This window comes from Poecile atricapillus, chromosome 11 (assembly GCF_030490865.1).
Source record: "Poecile atricapillus isolate bPoeAtr1 chromosome 11, bPoeAtr1.hap1, whole genome shotgun sequence".
NCBI lineage: Eukaryota > Metazoa > Chordata > Aves > Passeriformes > Paridae > Poecile > Poecile atricapillus.
The window spans coordinates 16,836,687-16,859,114 of record NC_081259.1 but is presented as its reverse complement, the minus strand read 5'-3'; the positions used below and the strand labels follow the sequence as shown (position 1 = coordinate 16,859,114).

The window sequence follows — 22,428 nt, the reverse complement described above, 5'->3', positions numbered from 1 at the left end:
GTGATGATCTCTCACCATACACATCTTTGGGCTGCAGCTGTTCCAAGCATAGCATAAATGGAATTGTGCCTTCCAACATGAATAAAAGAGGAAAAAATAGTACTGTTTTGTAGTAAGAATTTCAAAATGAGGCATTCGTTTCTGGAAGGCCCCCTAACTCCTCCTCTTGGTTTAGGGCTTTTCATTTGTAGAGGCACTAGATTATTTTCATTTCATCTCACACATGTAGTCATTAACCATCAAAGGCTGCCAGGCAGAGTCACAAGCCTGGCTCTATTCTATCTGTTGAAATTAACTCAACTTAGCTCCCTGCCAGTTTATAAACTACAGTTTATTTCCCCAATTAAAATACGTGCCCTAGGGAGAGGAACCCCTTCATTAACCCTGCATGTACTTGAGTGGGAGAAGGTGTGTGCCAGGACAGGCTGGCTCCACGTACTCACCCTGAGCCATGATGCACAACCACAGCCACGAGGTCATACAGGCAGCTCTCTGGGCCACTGTTTTCAGGCTGTGGTAGGAAAAAAAACCAAAAAACTCTTCAAATCTCAGTAACACCCACTGTAATTTGTAATAAAGACATAATGTCATGGAACAAATTCCTGCAGGAGGCATCAGTAGGTCTTCTTACCTCTAACAAGTAGCATTTCATGTCTAGGCCTCGCAAGGGAAACTCAACGTACGTATCAACCTTGTTTCTCAGATAAGCTGTCCAGTGAAAGCGTTTCAAGTGTAAGCATAGCACCTACAGGGAACAGTCACAAAAGCTGTGTTAGAGGAGGGGGCTGACCTCAATGCTGGACACTACCATGGGGAGGAAGAGGTCTTGGTTGAACCATTATTTTCTTTTTTGTCAGACTGTTATTTCTTACACAAACCTTTGGTAGTTTCTGAATCCAGAATTTTTTGGTGGACTTCTGTTTCTTTTTGCATTTGTGACACATGTACAGCTCTGTCTCATCAAGTTCTTCCAGGTCTGTAAAACTGCGAAGACAATCTAGAAAAAGCAGATATATCATGTGATTTTTGTAACATGAAATACAACAAACACAGCAATATAGGTGCCCTCATCTGCAACAACCATTCTAGTTACATCCATCTGTGCTGGATGGATAGCTGTGTAATAATTTTTTAACAGAATAACATGTTGTAACATGCAACCTTCCCTGTTCCTGAAAGCAGCTAGAAGTAGTTTGAAAGAAAGTAACAAAATCTCCATCTTCCAAACAAAATTCCATCCAACATTCAGCATAACTGCTTTCAAACGAAGATCAATGACTTTCAAACATAGAATATGCAACTTTTAAAGCTTGTTTGGCTTTAGATACAAAGTGAACAGACTCAAGAACAGGGTTTTGTTGAGTATTTCATGATTTTCAGCAAGTCTGTTCACAAATTTGTAAAAAATAACATCCTGTAAAAACCAAGGTCAGTAATACCACTGCTGCCCAAGCTGCTGGACTGCATTGATGTGATTTAAATGCAGAACCTTCACTGTGGGCACAGGCACAAGGACTTCTGTGGACAGACAAACACTCATTGGCAACAATGCAGATCAGTGGCTGGGAAGAGTGAACTACATTAGAAATGCTCTGATTAGAAAGGAAAGCCTCTTAGGCCTGCTGTGATTTCATTAGCCAGGCACTCTTACCTCGTAGCGTGCACATTGGTCCACTCTCTTGGTTTTTAGTACGTTTATTTCTGAACTGACTTGGAATATCTAGCGAAAGGTCTAGAAAAGCAATGATTTAAAAAACAAAATTAGGTCTGAATAGAACAATGCCTGGTCTTTTTAGGCTGAAACTCTGTTATCTGACATCTAAGTCTATGAAGATTCAGATTTAATTTTCTTAAATTAAAGAAGAACCTCTAAGTCACATTTTTTTTATGTAGTAGTTTTTTGTTATAGTTCTACAGTATTTAGAAAACAAGAGGCAGCACCTTACCTAGGAATGGGTCAAACTTTCTAGATTCAGTCCCACATATTAAGCAGTTGACTTCATTTTGAAGAATGCCTCCAAAAATGGCAGTGACAACAGTAGATGCTCCATTTCTAGACAAACCACATCAGAGAAGTACAGTCAGCTGGAGAGCCTGAGCTGAATTCACAGCACCTGTGTCCCACGTTTGGTGTTCACACTTCCCGCCACCAGGCCAAGCACATGGAACAGGGACTGGGTGCTCCAGGCACTGCAGCTGCCCAGGGACACATCCACACATGTGGTGCCTACACTGCTTTATCCTGGACCTAAAGAAAGGCTGAACCACGGGACTCCAAGCAGATGCTCAAAGTGTCAGTGTTGTGGTGCAATTGGGTGCATTTCTACAGTGGAGCTGTACCTGATGCTCACACAGGCCCAGGATTTTAAACCTGTAATTAAGATGTTATCTGAAATAAAAATTCTTTCTTCTTAGGTAGGTCAAGCCTATTTTTGTTTTAACTCTACACCCTTTCTTACAATGTGCTTTTGACTTCTTTGAGCACATTTCTGCACTTCACTGCCAACAACAGCTTAAGTTGCATCAAGACATGATAAACAATGTGCAAGACCAGCATTGTTCTCTAAGCTTTTATTAGTCTCCTAGCAGATTATGTAATAGGCCTGCTTCTCGTAGTCCAATTAAAAATAACACACAAATTTTAAGTTACGTTATTATACAACACTAAGGCTTGCAGAAACCTGTGTTCCTTGCCTGCACTCCACCTACATCTTTACAGCTCATCTGAATGCTCCCTGAGCAGGTAGAAATAGCTGCTCAAATGGACTGATGCCCAAGAAGAGAGCATTGACAGCCTATTTATTACTTTACTGGAAGCATTAAAATGCCCTCAACAGAAGGCCAGCTTAACCCACCTCACTGTTCGTTTGAACAGCCCTTCAAGACAAATTTACAGTAGAAAGGTGAACAAAGGTTAAATTATCCTTGGATTTTGATATCCAAAACACTGACAAAACAAAATTGGTTTAGATTTCAAATACATGTCAATTCTACACACATTTTAACATTCTTCTGGGGGATTTTTAAGCATCAGCAACACAATATAAATGCAATAAAAAGAACAGTCTAAACTCCAGGCTTTCCCCAACAAAGCATCTATAAAACCCTGCATCTCAGGCCTCCATACTCTGTCCTAATCAGTATAGAAGGGAAAACTCAAACTCAGGTTTTCTGTAGGGAATCAAGGACTTAACAACCAAGTGTGCAGGCTGATCTGACAACTCTCCTTCCTGAAGCAAATAAAAGGTTTTCTCTCTTGTGAGAGTTTCAATCTGAGAGAAAACACAGATAGGACAGAGGTCAGAAAAAAACAGTACTTTGAGAAGTGCAGAAAAGAGTGAAACACCCAAATTACACCTGTTTCAAGGTACATAGTAGTGTGAAAATCAAAATTATGCAGAAAAAAAAGCACTAACTGTAACTGCCAAGTGATACATGATATCATCTGCAGGAAAGCTGACTTCAAGCTCTAACTGCACTACTCAGACCTCCTCCAGGAGGGTCTGCTGACAATTTAAACATCAAAATCTATGGCCATCATTTTTGCACTGCCTAAAGTTAGAAGCACTGAAGAAAATTTAAAACAAGGAACCCTGAATCTGAAATTTCAGAGCCATCACATGCAGACCCATGCAAAGACATGAAGGCTTTGAAGAAATTAAAAAACACTTCTTATTACATGCAACATTTGTTGCTTGCAGACAGGTTAGAATTTTCTTGCAAGATTACTGAACGTGGAACACCGTTGAAGCCACCCTGGAGTTCCAGGTGTAGATGGTCCAAAAGGTAACGCATGAACTCATGGGCATCCTGTTGCTGGTATCCCCTTAAGAAAAAAGGAAACAACAAAATTGCTTTAGAGGCAACACAAAGCAAGCACCAGAATCACAGGAAAAAAACCCTTTGTTTGTTTAATCATACTGAGTAGACTTTCCATAGGCACTTGGTACCAGAAAGTTTTCCAAGTAGCCTCTGGAAAGGCACGGCAATGTCCTGACAAATTAAATGATTTTGGTCCTTTGCAGCTCACACTCTCTACATGCCTCTTGTGAGAATGGAGAGACCTTTAAGAATATACAATTCAGACAGGAAGAGAAAACAGCAGGGAGCAGCAGCCATGTGCTCACACACTGGGCCTAATGGAGCTGTCATGTTGTTACCTGGCTTCACCAGCCCTGCCTGTGCCAGGGGCACCTCAGGACTGTGTCCCTGTAAACTGAAATACACAATGGATGGCAGAAGTGGCTTCTCTGTCTCCTTTGGCACTGACTATGTTTGATTTGTGTCTCAGCAGAACTCCTCTGAATCTCATTCAGACAGGGCACTATTTGTCCCTACTTTGAATCGGCCACAGATTAGGGTCAATATATTATAATCTCAAACCTGCTGAGATTCAAAAGAAAGACACCACAAAATGTATTGTTCATGTGTCAGTATTTCTGAGTGGTTCTCATTCAGTCACTGATCCCACTCACTTTGGCAGGTAAAAGTGTTTGTCTGTTTAGTTCCCTCCTCAACAAAGGCAGGAATTTAGTCTCTAGGTTTGTTTTCCACATGCATCTTTCAGCATCAATATGAATTCTGAAATAATTAGAACAAGAGCACCATTTCTTCTAGAATGAGATCTACAGCCAAGCTGGGAGTTGCACATCTCCCCTGCATAACTCATTTTCTAGGAGAGTGAGGTAATGGTGAGGTATTCAGAGCATCTTTTGAGCATTTGGATTCAGTAGGACAGGGCTCCAGTCTCACATGCTGTGCATCAGCAGCAATGCTGCTCAGTCACCATTATTATTTCACCACTAACAAACCTTACCAAAAAGAACAGAGAAGCCATCAGGGTAAAACATGCCTTTTAAAGTTATTTAAGCTAAATCATGCATCAAATTCAACAAACAACTGCTGTTCACTTGCCATTAAGCTGCACACTGAGACAAAGCAGGACAGGATACATAGTGAAACACTGAAAGCTTTGTGCAACACAAACACAAATATGTGCAGGTCATTGTAGGCCTAAGCTACAGAAACCCCTACACAGCAAGAGCTGGCTTCCCCTCCACCTCCTGGACATTCTCACAAGCTGTTTTATTAGGCCTTCCCTTTTCCACCTCACTACCCCACCTAAGTACTGGCAGTAGCTATCAGGTAGGAATGGCTGGGAGAGAAATACAATGGGTTTTTAATGCAAGTGCTCAGGGAGGGAAAATCCTGTAAGAGTCATGGCAGAGAAGCCAGAGGTGGAGAGAAATGCTAACAGACTCACTGCAACAGAAATATAGAAATATGCAATGTGAGGCTGATGCACTTAGTGAGGAACACAGATGTGTCCTAGGAGAGTACTGCTAAGAGATAACAGAATAAAAATTTCAATTTTCACCTTGTAGAATTACAGTAATGCTTTCTTTCAAACCAGCAGCTTTCAAATAAATTGAGGAATCTGTATATAGACACATGATCAGCACTGCCTACCTTTCACAACAGAAAACCCAGCACACAGAAACACTGCTGTGCTTCAGCAGGCCACAGTCCTGTACAGCCAAAAATAGGACTTATTGTCCCAAAGTTACAAATTATAATTGTACATTTGTTAAAACAAAGTAGTAGAACTGAACTCTGCTTCAAAGCTGCATGTTAATTGTGCATGTCTTTAAAGTTGCTAAGGTACCACAGGATTTGCTTCGTTTACTGAATACAGATTTCTTCAGTAACCACATAAGCAACCACATTAAACAGCTGAAGATTAAATGTATGTACAGTCTTTGCTTCAGACACCTTTTCTACATGAAATTCCTCATAAAAGAGCTTGGCACACTTGCTCTGCAACAAATAAACCTCTGGAATTGTTACACATTGTTGGCTGTGCTGCTGGAGCATGTATTTATACTTGCATCTAAGTACGCTGACTACAGTTAGAAAATTAGTTGGATTTGTTAAGAAGCATAATTATAGATCCAGATCTCTAAAAGGATACTAAGGTATGGACAATGCACTGTCTAAATAAATTATGTCAAAGCCCTTCAGCAAAAAGCAGAGTTACTCTGACAGTCTGTGTAACAAACCTGATATCCATCCACCTGAAGCAATTCAATTCAAGCCCACCCCTAACACTCTTTCCCGGTGACAAGAGGATAGGATATAAAGAGGCTCAGTTATCAGGAAAATAGAGCACACTATTTATACAGCAGTAAATCAGCAAAGCACATCTTGCAACTTGGCATGAGGCTGCAGAACTGCCCTGGCATGCAGCACAACAGCAAGCAGGGAGCAGGACTTGCACAGCATCAGGAGAGCCCAGAGGCCCTGCAGTTGTGCCTGTAGTGAGTACAAATGGCATTCTCTCCTCTCTACTGCAGTGTGAGGCAGAGGGGCATGGAGGGCAACAGCAGCTTCTCCTGTAACCCTCCTCAGGGAGAGCAGCACTCACAGTCCTCCAATTTAACAACCAAAATCTTGTTGGACTGAAACACCTGAACCTATTTCCAGCTGCTCCTCCCCTGCCCCACCACTTCAGGCTCCATAAGCACACCCCAAAGTGGCTGGGGTGCTGCTAGCAGACTGCTTGCTCCATCTTTCTTCCACACATCCGTCCATCTGTCTTCTCCTCCCCATCTCTGAGGGAGCACAAGAGACACAACTGGAATTTCACCATCATTAGCTCTTACAAGGTTCAACTAAGCTCTCAGCAAATTCAAATTTTCTCCCTAGACCATGTGGAAGTGGGGATCTGCTAAAAGCAGCTGACTATTCTCCATTTGATTTTATGAGTTCTCTCATCCATTAATTGTGGACATGCTCTCAGAAAACTGGGAATAAAAAGGGAAGAGGGAGAACAAACAGCACTTTTTCTTTTAAAAGCTGTAATACAATCCACAGTGCTGACAACTTGCTTGAGGAACTTCAAGGAACATGTTCCTCACTTTCTCTAACAAGAATAGGGAAACTGGCCAAAGACATAAAGGATGATGTCTGCCTATAATGTTTTGGTCACTACTTGCAACTACTGGTATTAAACTTCCTTGATTCTCATAAACCAAATGAAACATAACTGGCAGTGTGAAGAACAGAATAAACAGATTTGTGTTGTTTGGGTTATTTATTGAGCAGATGTGTTCACAGCATCTTTTCAGCACTGCTGGAGATGTAACAGGTAAGAGAACATCGTTACAATCTGAGAATGTGGTAGTGGTTTTAGTTTGCCTATTTGAGTTTTTTGGTTAATGCACCAATTAATGGAGTGGGTTTAGCCCTGACCAAACGCCAGTGCACTCACTAGAATTATTTATTCATTTTTTGCTGTGAGGTAAGGATTAGGAAGAGAGCAAAGTAGGCTCAACTTTAAAGGGTATAAAGAAAACTTTATTAACAGAACTAAAAGAAAAATAATAAGAAATCAGAATCAACCTTCAGAACACTTCTCCTCCCTCCAACTCTCTTTTCTCTTTAACAACATAAAGAGACAAAATTTTGTATTTTCAGTCAGTTATTACTTTTAAAATAATCTTTTTCAGTTTATGTAGGGAGAGGAGTCTTTCTTGCCATGTCATGGAGACTTTTTCACAACAAATAGTTCTTTTGTGGTTTTAATTTTCACAAATAGCAGCTGCCTGGAAATTTACAGTCATGAAATCTCTCCTATGTTCGGTAGTTTTTTTCACAAATACTACCATGGGTTATTTCAGTTTACTGGGGTACAAGTTTAAAGATGAACTGTTCTAGTACAAAAATTTTCTTCATCTATTTTTGGGAAACAGAGGTCTTCCTCTTCTATCCCTGGGGCAAGGTTTTTAATCTCTTTTGTTTTTCTCTATTTAAGCTTTTCAGCAAATCACAGCTACTTCAACATCTCCTTGGCTTTAGGATTGGTACTTCTGCTCATGGATGTGGTTAGAATGCTACATCTCTCCAATGTATTTTATGACTTATAGGGAAAAATAGTCTGATGTATTAATTATATATTCATCATAGCTTTATAAGAGAATTTTAGCTTAAGACTAATGAAGTTTTAAATTTTTTTCTTGTTTGGGCTCTGACTTTTTTTATCAATGCTGGCTGTCTTTATGTTGTTCTTTTTATGTGCTTTTATTTTTATTTGGGAGAAGTGGTGCTGGCAGGTTTGTTTTTAAATGAAATTTTATAGCACTGAAAGAGTTAATTTTATTTGGGCTTTGCATTAGGAAGTGGCTTTTTGTTGTTGGTCACATGATCTCTGCCAGGCACAGGCCACAGAGGCTCACGGTGTTGATTTCAGCTTTTCCTGCACTTCTGAATGGGATTATGTTGTTTGTGGTGATTTCACAGAGGTGCATTTAGCTTTTTTAAATGGTTTAACATGGTGTCAATATTTAAAATCAGCCAGATGATTGGTTTTGTCAGGTCAGAAGGAAGCTGTTCAGGTTTGTATAGGGAATTACTTCCATAGGTGATGGAGTTTTTCCTCAACTAAAAAACAAACTATGTTAAACTACAACAGCAACTTACCCTCATGAAAATATATCCTAACAGGTTTCAGTCCTCCTTTGAAAGAGGTTTGGGGGCAAGACAGGGAGACCTTGGAGAGGAACTATACTTGGGTAACCTTCTTTTTCCCTCTTTATCTTCTGTTTTGTCAGTATGGGCCCAAAATGTTTATTATGCACAGGATTTTTCTCTTAGAGCCCTTATATCTTATGTCCAGTTGATGACTACTGTATTTTGAGAGAATCAAGGAAGTTTCAGCCAGTATGTTTGCATTTAGGCATGTAGGTGCTATACATTTTTTAATTTGGACTACTTCATTTTCTTATTGCAGCCAAGCCTTGGTTCTGTCAACACCCTGCACTTGGCACTTACCTACCAGTCAATAGCTTCATTCTTCTGGAGCACTGGCTCCAAGGTACAACTACCACCGTTTCTCATTTGAGATCTCTGTCCTCTCTGACACTGCTACATGTGGTAGAAGGGCAGAAGGAAAAAGTGAGCACTACTGGTGAACAGAAAACGGTTGATCAAAGCAAAGATCCTTTTCAGAGCACATCTGTAAGCATATGGAAAGCTGCACAGAGTGCATCCTGTGAAAGCAGCCCATTTTAGAGTAGGACACCAGCAATATGTGGTTGCAATCAAGAATAATGTTATTTTAAAAAAAAACTTACCTAAAATTTGGCATTATTTTCCAAACAACATAAAATAAAGACTCTGGACTAAATGCAGTTTGGTTTCCTTGCCATAAAGCACAGAGTGTCTTTCTGAATTCTTCCACAAGTGAACTGTAAAGAAAGTAAGAGCTGTTTAATGTGGGTTTGTGTTACAGCCCTTAGAGGTTTACTTGTTCAATGGTACAAGTATCAGAACTTAGCTGGGTTAAGACTAATGACTGGGTAAATATTCTTTCCAGTAGCTTCAAAGATTTTATGTCCAAAATCCTACCCATAATGGTGAAGACACAGAGCTTCAGAAAAATTGCATTTCAGATGTTCAGGACTTATGTGAACACTATGCAGCCTTTCCCATTTTAGTGCAGACTCTGCTAACATCACCCCTTCATCCAGCACTACCTGACTGCCTCTCCCTGCAGCACCAGACCTGTAACAAGCTGCAAGTGATAGAGTTTCTTTCTTTGTAGACAACTGTTCTTCTGTGCCTCTGTCCCCAGTGAATTGTGCAATACCAAAAGTGCCCAAAAGTGACCCCAGCAGCCCAAACTTGCTGTTTCCTGCACAGCTCAGAGCTCACAAGGCACACACAGCTTACACATTGTTATCTCCCTGGCTCCTGGTGTGGTAAGTTCTTCGCCCTGCTGTCTTCCCATTCCTCAGCTCCACTGCAGGCAACTCTTTGAAGTAACAGCAAAACTGCTGAATGTTACTGGGAAAAAGGAAATAAAAATGAAATCTTTAAAGGGCAGAGAAAAAGGATAGTATGTATTCTGGAACTTGTTCTTTGAAATGCATAAACACCACTTCATGCAGTGATACAGGATGACAATCACAAACAGTTCAAGAGACAAGAAACACTGTAGCAAATGCCTTCTGTCAGCAACTAAGCAGATCTGCAAATATCACTGTCATCCCAGCTTCCTAAAATAATTAATTACATTTTGGCTCTGCTTCGACCAAGAGATATCCTGCCAGACTGACATATCATTTCCTAACAATCCCGACTTGCATTTGCTGAAGAAGTTAACGTATTTCACTGGCCTTGGCAGTGAAGGGGCACTCTCCTGTTCTGCCCAGGACATGGCAGGTTTCCTCTGGAATGCTGCACCACAGGATGTGCCTCACACCATGAAACACAACTTCATCAACCCATGCACACCACTCCTACAAATTCAGGTAAACTTCTGTCCAGAACATGCCAAATTCACCTGCCCAACCAGCACACAAGCCCCTTGAGAGGGGTGGGAGAGCTGCAGAAGGTACCTGAGTGACTGAAGGATTGCGTTCATGAAACAAGTGTTCCCCAAGTTCCGAAGGCCTGTGGCACAAAGGGTAGTGGTGCTTCCCTAGAATGAGAACAGTTAGGTTAAACAAAGATTTATCACTTCCTCCCTTCCAGAGTCATCACTGTTGGATCTGCACAGAGCTGAACAATAACCAACTGCACTGAGTGCAGCTGCAAACCCAAAGCAACCACCTCAGCAGCTCAAACTGCCCTGAAGCTGCATCTTGACATGAAAATGTTTTTTTCCCTCATTCTGGTCAAAAGAAAGCTGTATTACGCCTTTTTCTGTGCAAATAAATCTAGAACAGACAACACAGAGTTAATCACAGGCTCTTATTGCCAAGGATTTGTGTGTATATATGTTAAATACTCACACTCCAATAGTGTTCAGTGAGAATTGGACAGCTATTTCCCCACAGTGCCTTTGAAAAATAAAAATGAAAGTACCAATCCTCATCCATCTTTTCCCATGTCTAATATGCACAGTGTGGCCACCTCCAGTTTTTAAGTCACTAGCACTTGTCAGAGTCTCAGTGGGGTTCTGTGGTGGCCAGAAGGGTTTCTGAAAAACCCATTTATTTGGAAAATAAACAGTCAAGTTAGACTGTGCAAAGAAAAGGTACGGAGTTGAAAAAAGAGAAGCAAAATACACACCATTTACAGCCTAGAACAATGAACCCACAGATGAGCTTTCTTTTTGTCAAATTACCTCCAGGTGGGTGGGGACAAAAGGGAAGAAAAATGTGGATGATGTATTTATGATTCTAGACTCTGCAACACTTGGACACAATCCACTGTCCACAAAATACCACACTAGAAGTTCATCAAATTTCTGGGCATTCTTCATTGTTCTAACAGAATTTAAAAGCTGGGCTATCTTTTAGAATCTCAAAGTGCAAACACCACAGTGTCCTGAGCAGATTCTTTCCTCACTCTTGCCCCAAGTGCCACAGCACAGCATTAATGCACACAGCATTGCCCCTGCAGTTTGAAATAAGATTCATTCAACATGCCAACAATAAAAAGATAATCTGTTGTTAGAGGCAATATTGAAGTATTAATAAAACTGACAAAACAGCAAAGAGTAGGCAGAATAAAATAAGCATTTAGTTCATGCTTTCTAATTCCGTCTTGTCCTTATCTAAACATGGCCTGGAATTTTTCTTCTGGTTTTACTGGCTTTGTGTTTTCCAGACAATACTGCTGTGTACTGCCATAGCAAGAAAGCCTCACTATTCCTCCCAGGCTTCCTCAATCTCTGACAAGATTTGGACAGTACAGGAAGCACAGACAGCACATTCAGACAACCCTAAACTGACTGTAGTAGTGCTTTTTTTAAAGTAACTAAACCCCTCCAGACTTTGCCAAAGAGCAACCAATTGCTTTGCTCCACCCCAGGCTCTTATTCCCATTCACACCCTCTCAGGCAGTTGTTCCTATGGCTGAAGGAGCTCCAGCTCCCTTTGGTGACACTGCTGTCCCACGGCCCAAGAGCTCTGCTCCATCTCTCCCCCATTGTCCCAAGGGTGAAAATGAATCAGCTGAATACAGCTGGGTCAGTATCTCCCCTCTCCACCCTCAAATTCTGGGACAAAATTATGAAAATAAGAAACTCCCAAACTCCCTTAATCCAATCTGTGCAAAAAAAGACATCTGACTTTGTTTGGAGAAACTGGTTTTTTTGTTTGGAAGAAACAATACAGCCCCCTTCAGCCATCTAGTCAGGGCTGGATCCTCCTCTTCTGTGTGCTATCCTGCAGGTCTAAAGTTAAAATAGCAGGAAGATGAAATGAGGAGAGAAAAAAAAGCTTAAAAATAGTCCATAGTTCCTCTTGAAAGCAAGTTTTATTAAGCTCTTTTAAAAAATTGGTAACATTTTTTACTTTTTCTTAATAATTACTCAACCTCCCTCAAGAGAGTGCACCTCCTCCTTTGCCTTCTGTACCTGGGAGAATAAAAAAAAACAAAAAAAGACAAAAGCCCCTTGCCTGTTCAGAAAAGCAAAGCTCCATCTTGACATGAAACCCTTCTAAAGCCCAGGAAAGCTCAGTGTCCATCAACAGAAATGCAGCAGAGTATCAGCCATGCTTGTGTGTGAAGGGGCTTTTTTAGTTGTGGCCAGAAGGTGCTAAAGTGCACCAAGCAGAATTTGGGTCTAGGCCAACTATAAACCTCAGCAGGTTTACAAAAACCCTTTAAACTCACTGTACCACATCTGTTGTACTTACATTTACTTTCAATAACTTGCTGTTCAGAGATGAGTTTTCCAATAGTTTTCTTTTCCTATGTCTGTCTGATGTAAAGGCTGAACTGCTGGAAAGCAATCGAAAGCGGTTATTCACCACAAAAACAACATATTGTGTGGAATGAACCAGAGAAAATCAACTTGTGTTTAACAGAGTGATTCTACATGTCACCAATTGTCACTGACAGCAAACAGGCTCCCCATTGCTGCAGTCTGAAACTGGCTGCACCTCCCTCGGGGCACAGCCCCATGGCCCAGCAGGGAGTTAATGCAGGATGTTCTGCCCAGGGATGTGTGCCTTGGAGAGTGGTCTTAGTAGCAGCTACTTGTAATCTAAAATATTAATCTTTTTCCTAGGTCAAAGAAATGAAATACTTCTGTCAGGAGAATCATCTAAGCCTTTAAGAATACAATTTTTAAAAAATCAAGATGAAGTTAAGTTACCAAAAATCAAGAATATGCAGAATTTTAGCACTTGTGTATTATAGCTGACATCTCTTAAATCAAAACACACAAAATTGTAACATTTGTATAATACTAAGTTACAAAAATAATTGCTCATTCTTTCGCACAGCAATGGCAATTAATGGCCCCTCAATTAAACCAGTTGATGATTTGTCTCTAAGTTGATCATGAAATCATAGCTTGTTTCAGGGTTTGGTTGGTAGGTTTTTGCCTTTTTCTTTCTTTTTCATTAAAAAGCCCTCCAAGCATCCAAAAGCCACCATCAGACAGAATGGAAGCCTGCACTGTATCTTTTACTTCCCAAGAAGTTATATCGCTTGGATGTTTCCAATTTACTTCTCATTATGCTTAAACATCTTTACATCTCATTATGTACCTGACAAAGCCATCAAGAGAGGATGGAAAATAATGAAAATATTAATATAACCTACCAAGTAATTGATAAACACTAACTCAGGGAAGATCTAGACATTTCCCCTGATCACAGCAATTCCTTAGCAGGAGTCCTGTGTGAACTCAGGGGCATTCTGATGTATTTGGAAGCACTGAATGCACACAATATTTCTGCTTGGCACTAGGTAAGATTTTTCAGGCCAACTGTGCAAGCACTCTTTGCTATCCAGGACTGGCCACAGCACATTCACCACCCAGATGAGATTATCTGCTTTTCAGTAGGACAGCACCAGATAGAGGCAAAGGAAAAAATGTCTCTTTGCAGTTCAAAGTTCATAAGACTTCTTAATCTTTTTGCTAGCAAATCAAATTGTACCAATTAAAATGAAGACTGCATTTCTTGAATTTCTCTGATAAAAAAGCTAATTCTGCTTTTTTGGCAAAGCTCTGACAACACCATTTGTTTAATTCTGCAAAATCTCTCTCATTTATATTGGGAAAGACAGGAATTATCATTTAGGTAGAAATTCCTGCATCGTAATATGCTGCTTCTGCAAGATTGTATAAGAAACAAGACATATCATCATCATCAATCAAATCCATTTGTTCTGCACCTCTGATTCTCAGTGATGAAAAGGTTTTTAAACACAGTGTCAAACACACAGAAGAATTAAGACACATATAATCAGATACATATATGAAACAAATACCACCTTAAATGATGCACTATTACAAGTCTGCCCAAGGCAGTCTGGATGCAAACAAACCACTTACTTCTCCAAGTTCTGTAGGTGCTCTCTGACCTTCTGTACCAGGCCCAGCTTGGTATCATTGACTACAAAATCATCACAGCGATAACTGCAAGAAAAACATTTTTCAGAACATGCAAAGCATGTCAGTGAAGCAGATCAAACCACTCAAGCCCCAAAGGGATCCAGTGAAAGATTATGAGGAGAACTGGGGAGCACAGTACTTCACACTGATTTTTCCTCTGAGAACCCCCCTCCAGCAGAAGAGAGTACAGGAACCATCTTATTACATGGATTTTCTTCTAGTTTAGTTGTTTATTAGAAATCAAAAGCATGATGTACTGCCTGGCCCAAGGCAGAATTCCAGTTCAAACTGAAACAGTGTAACCAAAAGCAGACTCAGTAGTCTATCCACAGATTCATCAGAAAAGACCAACTGACTGCTGGTAAATAGAATACAAAGCTTTTATTACTTCTTAAACTATTTTCATGTTGTAAAGTCATCACTGAAACCTGAAGTGCTGAACAGATACATACAAAACATAAAAGTCTGTGGTACTGAAAAAACACCAGGGAAGATGGACTAAGAGATCACTTGAATTTTCCAAAGTCAGGCCAGAAGTCTGTGGCAGCTCGCACCTCACGCTTAACCACAAATATCATTCCATCACTCATCAGTTTCTGTACATACTGTGAAGTGTCAAATTACAGCTTCAAATTTTGGCAGGCAAGTGAACGTGTCCTGTGAGGAAAACTAAGTTTGGATGTGTTTAATATCAGAACTGTAGCTATGTCCCTCTTTTCCCTTTGGCACAAGAGTGACTCAAATGCAAAATACATCATCATCACCTCAGGTTATTCCTCTGCTGGAGTAGATCCACATTTGCTTTCTAATTTAATGAAGCTACTGACTTCAGGCACAACTGGAATTCACAACACTCTGTTGCATAAATCTGCAATATTGCCAGTGTTACTTCAAACTCTACATTCTTAAAAAGGCTATAGAGTTGAGAAAGTGAAGGTCCTTGTCACTGAATGGAGTCCCTAAGATTAGTGTGATCAGGACCTCTGATTTTTGCCCCCAGGAAATGAACGTAACTCTCAAGACATCCAAACAATGAACACAGCAGTTATGGGTACTTATACAAGATCTAGAAATTAGTAAGATTACCATTTGTTTGGTTTTTTTTAAAAACATTTTTAAAGATGGCCACAGATCAAGTTAGTTTGGGAGGGGGAAGAAGTCTGTTAATGTGCTTATCTTTCAGCCATGTCTTAGGTAGTCCTTGTCAGCTTTTTCTGCCACCTACAAAGACCTGATGAGGAGCTCCTGCATTTGCCACTGCCACAGGACACTGGGCTCCCAGGCCAGTGCTCAGAGCACATGAGCCCAGCCAGCAGAATCCACAGCGTGGGACTCGAGAGCACGGACACCCCGACTGCACCAGCACAGCCACACTGCTACTGATGCTGGAATAGCTACGGTTCAGAAAACAGGGGATGGAAGCAGATACAAGCACACTGAAAGCCTCTATGAGAACTTACTGCTGAAAGATGATTTCACTGCTGTCATGCCCTGAAGATCATATTAACCTTATTTTTACATACCAGTTTAGCACTTGTCCCAAGATGGAAGAATAAAACCAAATACATCAATAAATGTCAGGGTCCTTGCAACAGTGGGAAAGTAATTCTGAGTTTCACTTAGAATCAAGACAAACTTCTATTTCTCTTTTTAGTGGGTAGGTTTTTTAAACCACCACTCTTGCAACACTGAGGATTCAGCACTACTACTATTACAAATAAAAGCATTACCTCCAATCTATTTTGGATAAACCAAATAAACAGATTTAGAAGTAGTTGATGTTTTAGTAACTTAAATTTGCTAAGCCCACACATCTTAAGGGTAAACTGCTGAGAAATGACATCCTACATGTGAAGCTGGCATTCAAAAACATCTGCTTAATTTGTGATCCTCAGGATTTTCACAAAGTAACAAAACACCTCTTTTGGATACAGCAGCTCTACAATATGCTTTAACAGCAACAACACAGAACAAGTTCTATACCTTGCAGAGGGTCCCTTATATGGCTTAGCACAGTATTTTCCCCTCTACACTCTATTTTTAGTACCTCTGCTACCTCCAAGGCCTGGCCTCATTTGCTTCTAAAATGGCATTGAGACAGTGAATGCATGCACTGCTCTGGGAACATGAGTGCTTAGTGCTGTTACAGTGCTTAGAAGGAACACAACTTCATGCTGTGTTTTAAAGCCCCAACTAGATTTCAACAGTTTAAAGGACTGGAAAAATTAAGAAAACCCAGGTTTTCTTAGTTATGCCAACACCATATATGAGTAACACTTATCTGAGTAAACAAAGAGTTCAAGTTTTACTTTCTGGATAAAAAGCTTTTTATTCTTCTTGTTTTCACTGATTGTAGAATGCAAAATAATAGTACTATGCAATCTCATTTTCCAATGCTCATGGCACGAGCACAGTAAGTCTGGTTTGTTTTTTAAGGAGAATCATCTTCACAAAGACTAAAAAAGAATTTTTCTAAGTCCTTGACAGTTGTTTATTTTTACACCAGCCAGGAATACACACACCCCTGACGTGACTGTGCCCCTTTAAGGGATAACAAGGAGGGTAATGGGTGAGAAATCTGACCTGCAAACTGTGTCTGGGATTAAATGAACACAGGAAACATATTATGCAAATACATAAACAGGGGAGCCTTTCTTCTTCTGTGCCAACTGTCTGTGCACTAGCACAGAGAAAACCAATTTACAAGAGTCATCTTTCAGGAAAGTGGAGTTCTTACATATATCATTTTACTTCTTGTGCACAAAAAAACCCCCAAAAAACCTAACACAGAATGAGAAAGCACCCTATGACAGTTTGAAGACAAAAAAGATCTGTATTTCTTGCAAACTCTTTGTGTGTACTACCTTAGAACTAACTTAAAGGCTGATTATCTCCATAAAGTGGGATTCAGGACTCTTTCTCAGCAGTTAAGTAATTTAGTCTGAGGGTTTAGTATTGCATTCATTGTCTCAAAAGTGACCAAAGAATCAAGAAGAGAGTTATACTCTCATAATAAATAAAATATTAACAAATTCTCAACTTCTCCACTGGTAAGACTGAACAGCTGAATAGGAGGACTGAGTAAGCAAACAACAAAACACTCTGGAAAAGACTGCATGACAGTTTATGGCACAGCCAAAGGAAGGCAAAGGATCAAATGCTGCCTTCTTAGAAAGCCCATACAGGCCTGTTCACTGCTACTACCATGCAAGCCAAGGAACACAGTAAATCAGGATCCATAGGATAAAAATGAAATTAGAGTATCCTACTCAACTTTGTGCAGTAAACAGAACTGCAAATAAAAATATAAAAGCCAGCACTGCATCAAAATATCTGCATTATTTTTACAGAAGAAATAGAATTCAATTAAGTCTTAGAATGGTTTACTGAGGCAGCCCACACTGGTAGCATAAAATATTCATCTTTACATAAAAGTTCACTTAAAAGAACCACCATGGCATAAACTTAGCACTGTCTACTGGATTCACATCTACACTGCAGCTCACAAATAGCCTTTTCAAAGCTATTGAAAGCCTATTCACTCTCCACAATAGCTAATTATGTCTCAAATTTACCCAGCTATTTGTTTTAACTGGCAGCACTATTTGACAGCAGCCTCCACAGTACTGTCCAAAATAAAGGGGGAAAAGTTGATCTGGATATCTTCTGCTTTATCTTTAAACTTCTGTGCTCATTTCAATTGGGTGCAGTAACAAATTCAAGTATCTTTCCCTGATTATCATGTGGGAAAAACTGAAGTATCCTAATTGAAAGCAGAGATAAACTGCTTTTGAAACTTGTTCATCTTCACATTAGTACAGGAGTTATAATTTGCTGGTGAATTACCCAGAACAGGAACTCCCCAAGGGAAAAGCTGGCTACAATTATTTCCAGTTCATCCATAGATGACTCAGCTCTCAACTACAGCAGACAAGACATCACATGCTGAACTGCTTCCCTCCTGTGCTCCCACAAACACACACCACCCCAGGTGCAGGTCTGCCTGTCCTCCCTAGCACACCTGGGGTCAGTAACAGACCCCACAGCCCCCAGTCTGGCTGCTGGTATTCTGCAATGCCCACATGAGGTTTGGGATAAGCAGGGTGCTCAGCAAGCTGGGAACACTATTTGTCATAATGGAGATATAATCAAAGACTTTAAATACCCTGCTAAAATTCATCCACAGATTATTACCTTCAGAATGACTGGAAGACAGGGCATAATTCAAACAAAACAAAAAACCACAACATAGAACTCAGCTGCTACCAGTAATAATTGGGAGAGTGAAACTATCTTCCCACAGCTGTTGCAATGCTGGTAACCTGTGCATATGTATCCCTTAGAAAACTTGACTATTTTCTCATGTATTCACAAAGGAGCAGGTAAAAATTCTGGTCATTAAAATAAAATGCAAATAAAAACAAAATTCCCCTACATCACAAAGCTACTCAAACATTTCTTCTAGGCTGAAATGTCTACAGCTGCTTGCACCATCTGAGCAGTTTTTTAGTTGCTTCAAACAACATTTCTTCAGGTGAAATCACATAACTGGGGTTTTACTTGCAGGGGATAAAAATATTTCTTATAGAAGCATTCCTCATAAAACTGGGTACCCAAACTTCATCAAACAGATTTTTTTCCCTAATGAACTAGCCAAAAGACACCCAACTATTTGAACAAAATGCCCATTAGAGAAGTCATATATCCAGTAATTTTACAAGACCATAGCAGGGATTTCCCGGAGCTCTACACTGCTCAAATTCTGCACTGCCACACTGCACAAGTAACCATACACATGGGAAACCATGGAGCAGCTGCAAATGGGGAAGCTCCTGTCAACAGGTTTGCTTAAGGGGGAAGAAGATGCTTTTCTGAGGCAAAAAGCAGTGCTTGCCACTGACTCCCCAGTCTTTGCCTTCTGGGGAACAAGGACACTGGGGTATCCAACATTAGCAGCATCAATATTAAGTTTCCCTGAACAGTGCTTATCACACTGCAAGAACCCCACCAAAGGAATCAGCTCAGGCCATTGAGCTGCTTAAAGAAACATTTCTCATTCTTTTCCTTACTCATGCCAGAGACTTGATGCTGCTTCCCAATAGGATCCATCACTTTCCCAGACTCACAGAAGGTACACACACAAACAAACACAACTCTAATTCAGATCTCTTGGGCAGGAACAACAGTGTAATAGTTTACTTTCTGAATCCTGACAAAGGATATGTGAAAGGCTCACCAGCTCAATGGAAAGAGTAAGGACAACCAAACAGCTCTTGCAATTAAGAGGTTTGGGTCTCCACACACCCCAAAACAAACAGAAGCAACTCCAAACCCCATAGCACTTATTTTAAGAAGTTTCTTCAGTTTAAAACATTTGACATGTGTGAGTTCAGTTACAGCCAGTGCTACAATACACATGGAAAAGCAGTGTTCCAAAAAGACAGGTCTGGAAATCAAAAGATGAAATGATGAAAAATGTGTGTAATATAATGCTGCACAAGAGTCTGATGTTTTTCACCTTCTAGTATATAAAAAGTTGTGAAATTACGGTGTTTAAATCCTTACCAGTATGTACTGTAACTACTGCAATCCATACAAACAGTATGCTGAACTTTCTCCTGTTTTTCTGTTTTCTTATGATTGGTCATAGGAATCTGTGCATCTTCATAATGCTTTTTTGCATGGCCATTCACATATCTAAAATAAATGTAAAAGAAAGAAGTTTATACTTCTAAACATCTAATTAACATTCATTAAAAAAATAGGGAAGAAAAGTCATCCATTATTTACATTGGCATTAAAAAAGACAATTTACTTGTGTGAAAACACTGGCTAAATCTTCCAATGTTTTCCCCTTTTACTCTCTGTCCTGTGTTCCAAATCAGCCCCTCCATCTCCTTGACCAAATCCCAGGATCTGTGCTCTTAACAGACTAACGCACTTCCACAACTGAGCAAATCCTTAACTCCCTTTTCCCATACCTGTACTGCTTTTTCTCTTCTTGCAGCTCTACCCATTTCCCCCAGCACCTGTGTTTGGGATCCCTCTAACAGAGTGCTGACCCCCATTTTCAGCTTTCCCATTCTGCAGCATGATTTAATGTTACAGTCATCGAGTTCATGAACTTGAAGGGCTCTGGAGCTTGTGGTTACATAAGGGAATAAGAAATCTAAAATCCTGCAGTTCTTTTGCTGACACAATAAGCATTTTCATGCTCAAAGTTTAAGATATAGGAAATTAAGCATCTTTAATTTAAAAAAAAAGTCATTATAAATTCAAGACCCCTAGGGCAAATTTTATCTTCTCATTCAATTATTTTCCATTCTAAGGATGGGAACAGTTTGGAAAGACAAAACAAACTGCATAAATAACTGACTCAATGTTTACCAACTGCACATAAGAAAGGCCATTTGTGGACAGAAGTAATTTTTTTTAACAATTAAAATATTCCAATTATTTATTGCACACTATGAAGTATCTCCTCTCTGGGCTCTGACCAAGTATAAATTTATTAAATAAATAAATAGTGGGAAAAAAGGCAAAATTCTGAATAAGACACATTATTAAAACTATGGCACTTAGCGTTACCCAGATCAAACAAACAAAACCTGAAGCTCATTTCATCCACATTAAAAGACAAAGTCACTAAGTTTAATGGTGCTTTCCCAGAATAACAGCACACCAGCACAGATGTTACCCAACAGATGAAAACATGTTCACATCTCAGATACTGTCTAAATGTCAACACTAGCTCCATTCCACTAATATGCACATCTCAAACATTTATGTAGCAGCACATTTTCTACAATTATCCTGACATATAAATAACAGCATTGACTGTATAATTCCTCTACAATTTATCTAGTGTACTTCAACTAATACGAACATCAAGGTGAAGCCTGAAGGAATTCTGATGGCAGCTACTTCTTACATGCAATGACAATAATTTTAGGTCCTAAACTATACACAGTACATTTAAGCTATTTTCAGTGCCAGCTGAATAGTTGCTGTTTCTCTCAAAATAAGCTGTACCAACTTGTGGCTTTGCAACAATTCTTATTCTTATGACAAAAGAAACATCTTCCCCAGAATAGAACTTTACAATAACCTACTAAATTATCAGTTCTCCACACACTTTTTGAACTGAGCATTCACATTTACTTTAATTTACTTACACATTTTACTTTACTTTAAATTTTACTTTACTTTAAAAACCAGTGAAATAAAACCCCCCATATCTTGAATACAATCTCTGGACTCTCATGAAGTAGCAAAGAACCACATTAAGCACAAACATACAATGTTAAATGAGATAATGAAAGGTTTATTTCAGGGAAATTTTGAATGAACTGCCTCAGAGTCAAGCAACAAAGGAGAAAGATAAAGGTCTGATTAAAAGATTTGCACACTAACAGTGTACCCACCTTCCACAATGGACACTCGAACACGTCAGACAGACCCAGGGGCTTTTATTTGACCGGCACACTATAAAAGATTTAAAAAAACAGTGTCAAATTAATGAAGTCTACTTGATTATAAAATACAGTACAAAAATATCAGCAGGGCAAAAACACTAGTAAGCCTTCCGATTTTTTCTTCTGGCTTTTAATAACAGTTCAGTGAACACAAGATAAAAACCTACAGGACTTCTGTTTCATCAAACTTGTTCTACAAGAAACCATTTTAAAGAAGGTATTGCAAGAAAACCTGGCAATCTGATAAGAAGCACACAGAATAAATTACTGTGCAATGCATGATAATACACACCATTTATACAATATGTATTCCTATGCTCCAGTGCTGATAAAGAATTTATCCATAATGACTTCACCCTCAGTCCCGCACAAGCAGCTGAAAGGTTAAAATGTAACACCAGTGCTGTGCTTCACAATCTACTTAAGACATCAGAAGATGTTATCTAAGTTTTTGGCTGTCAGATTTTAAGTCTAGAAAATTTAATGTATGTTTTAAGCTAAAGGGCTTAAACAAAAAAAAAAAAAAAAATGGCAAACACTAAAAAAGATTAAACACTATCTCAGGGTAGAGCCATAGAAATGGGATATTCCAACTCT

At 39.6% G+C, this 22,428-nt stretch overlaps 1 protein-coding gene across 1 annotated transcript in view; it reads right to left on the bottom strand.

Moving 5' to 3' along the window:
* USP3 (ubiquitin specific peptidase 3) overlaps nucleotides 1-22,428 on the bottom strand; it is a 42,437-nt gene that overhangs the window by 4,452 nt on the left and 15,557 nt on the right. The window contains exons 2-14 of the mRNA XM_058847377.1: nucleotides 21,781-21,841; nucleotides 19,922-20,053; nucleotides 14,297-14,380; nucleotides 12,648-12,729; nucleotides 10,398-10,480; nucleotides 9,730-9,843; nucleotides 9,132-9,245; nucleotides 3,680-3,826; nucleotides 1,947-2,053; nucleotides 1,652-1,732; nucleotides 879-997; nucleotides 632-745; nucleotides 444-511 (exon numbers count right to left, since the gene is read on the bottom strand). Of these exons, the coding sequence (XP_058703360.1) occupies nucleotides 444-511; nucleotides 632-745; nucleotides 879-997; nucleotides 1,652-1,732; nucleotides 1,947-2,053; nucleotides 3,680-3,826; nucleotides 9,132-9,245; nucleotides 9,730-9,843; nucleotides 10,398-10,480; nucleotides 12,648-12,729; nucleotides 14,297-14,380; nucleotides 19,922-20,053; nucleotides 21,781-21,841 (1,306 nt within the window). The remainder of the gene's footprint in view (nucleotides 1-443; nucleotides 512-631; nucleotides 746-878; nucleotides 998-1,651; nucleotides 1,733-1,946; nucleotides 2,054-3,679; nucleotides 3,827-9,131; nucleotides 9,246-9,729; nucleotides 9,844-10,397; nucleotides 10,481-12,647; nucleotides 12,730-14,296; nucleotides 14,381-19,921; nucleotides 20,054-21,780; nucleotides 21,842-22,428) is intronic.